Genomic DNA, 2177 nt, shown 5'->3' on the forward strand with positions numbered 1-2177 from the left:
GCAGGACAGGTTAGACTGGTCAAGATCGATCGACGGGCACAAAAATATTGCTGTTGGTGCTCAAGTAGAACTACTACGATCCGGCGAGTATACTTTTTTTTTGAAACTAATCCGGCGAGTATACTCAAGCATAGCATCGCATCTTTTTTGACAACAGCAAGCTTGACAGTAAAATATTGCGATCAGCCGATCATGCAGCATCTTGGAACACGCACGGAACAATCACGCGGAAACAGCACGGTTTTGGTTCCAATACAGGTGTGTACATTTTTTTCCCCAAGGACGAAACAACTTTAACTCGGGAAATTTAGCCACCCACATGCTAGTACTAAGGTTAGTTCAGCACATGAATACTAGGCAACCTACCAATAAACAAAAAACTAGTCTAGGATCTACGTGCAAATTCCAACATTTGGAGTTTCATGGCCTGATCACGTGACGCTTGTGCAACACTACTCAAGCCCACATGCAGCGAAAACAAAAACAAATATTGCAGAACACGACACCGACGACGAGCTCGGCCGCGCGACGTACGTCCACCGTCGGCCCAACGGGCTGCATGGCTTGGAGTTGGATGGTCAAGATAGGAGGACATGGAGCGAGGCGTTCTTGGTGGCCGCGCACACGGGGCAGGTGTCCACGGAGGGCTCGCACGCACCGCACAGGGACAGGTGCCGGCACGGGAGGAGCAGAACGCAGGCGTCCCCTTGGCCGCAGGCCTTGCACGACGGAGCCGCCGTGACTGCCTTGGACGCCGCGTCGTCGGCGTTGTCGCCCGCTGGGGTCTCGAAGCAGCAAGACTGCGCGTCGTCGGCATCACCCTCACCAGCCCCGGCGACGGCGCAGGGGGGCTGAAGCAGCTGGTCCAGCGTGGCGCGGAGGCCGGCGGCGACGGCCTCGTGGCTCTTGGCGACGCCAAGCCACGCCTGGCCCTCTGCGGTCATCTGCCTGAGCCTCTCCTCCAGTTCGCCGTTGCGGTATCGCGCGCGCTCCAGTTCAGCCTCTACGGCCTGAAGCCGCCCCGCCGCAGCGCGCTCCACAGTAGCCATCACTGCCCTCGCGTGTCGCCGGCGCGCCTCCTCAAGCCCCGCGCGAATTCTCTCGGTCTGCACAACAGACGTAGACAAGCAAGTGAGATACCGTTCGACCAAACCGATCGTCAACCCGACTCCAATCGCGAAGAAAAAGAGGCACGCGGGCATACCTCGAGCCGGATGAGCGCGTCCATCTCCACGCCCTGGTTGTAGAGCAGCGTGTTGAGGCCCGCGGCATTGGCCACCCTCCCGCTGGTTGAGGCCGCGCCGGAGCCGACCGCCCTGCTCTGCGCATCGCAAGGCAGCATGAGCCCGTGCATCGCCGCCGCCTGCTGCAGAACCAAGCGCTGCCGGGCAAGGTCGGCGAGGCCCGCCGGCTCGTCCCCGGCCATGCGCGCCCGCTTCCTCGGCGCGAATCCGTAGTTGTCGTTGCATGTGAGCTCGCTTCGCGGGAGATCGCTGAGCACAGTGTTGTTCCCAATACACGGCACCGCTGGCGCGCACCCGGCGTGCTCGTCCAGGAACTGGGAGTTACCCGGCGCCGCGGCGTCCATGGACCTGTAGGCGTTGAGGTCGTGGGGGAAGGCGTGGGAGAGGAACCGCGCCTGGACAGCCATTGCCGCCACAGCAGCACCGCTATGTATCTTGTCTGGGAGAGGAGTTGGGTGACGGAGAGGGCGAGGCGGAGAAGGCAAGGTGTCCGACGCAAAGGACGACGACGATGCGTGAGGAGTTGGGTGGGGGAGCGGAAACGGCTGGGGAGTTGTGATGGATAGAAAGAGAGATGGACGAGGAGGAGGCGTGGAGGAGGGGGGCGGTTATATATACGGCGTGGGTGCGGGGAAGACACGTTGGGTTGGGTGTGTGTGGGGGGCCTGCAAGGGGACAAAAGCTGTCTGCCTCTTGTTTATTTTGACGGGGAAGGGAGGCAGCCAAAGCGGATGGGTTGGACGGATGCGATGCGATGCCATATCTCCCTATCTTTTCCGCGCCTGCCTTTAATAATGCCTATCGTTTACGGTGTGGAATGCTTTTCCTCTTTCCTGCTCTCTTTTTCCTGCCCCGTTTTTTGTTGCCTGCCTGCTGTGGCCATTGATTCGTCGTGGAGAGTGATGTGAGATGCGGGGGAGGACAGTGGTGGTC

General features: G+C 60.0%; 1 protein-coding gene across 1 annotated transcript; it reads right to left on the reverse strand.

Moving 5' to 3' along the window:
* Nucleotides 1–216: 216 nt before the first annotated feature.
* On the reverse strand, nt 217–1821 carry LOC119364164 (probable BOI-related E3 ubiquitin-protein ligase 2). The gene is made up of 2 exons (XM_037629590.1): nt 1205–1821; nt 217–1106 (listed from the first exon to the last, which is right to left on the reverse strand). Exons 1-2 carry the CDS (start codon nt 1649–1651, stop codon nt 579–581), a joined length of 975 nt encoding a protein of 324 aa, XP_037485487.1. The 5' UTR covers nt 1652–1821; the 3' UTR covers nt 217–578.
* Nucleotides 1822–2177: the final 356 nt, after the last annotated feature.

The sequence above is a fragment of the Triticum dicoccoides genome, chromosome 2B (genome assembly GCF_002162155.2).
Source record: "Triticum dicoccoides isolate Atlit2015 ecotype Zavitan chromosome 2B, WEW_v2.0, whole genome shotgun sequence".
Classification (NCBI taxonomy): Eukaryota; Viridiplantae; Streptophyta; class Magnoliopsida; order Poales; family Poaceae; genus Triticum; species Triticum dicoccoides.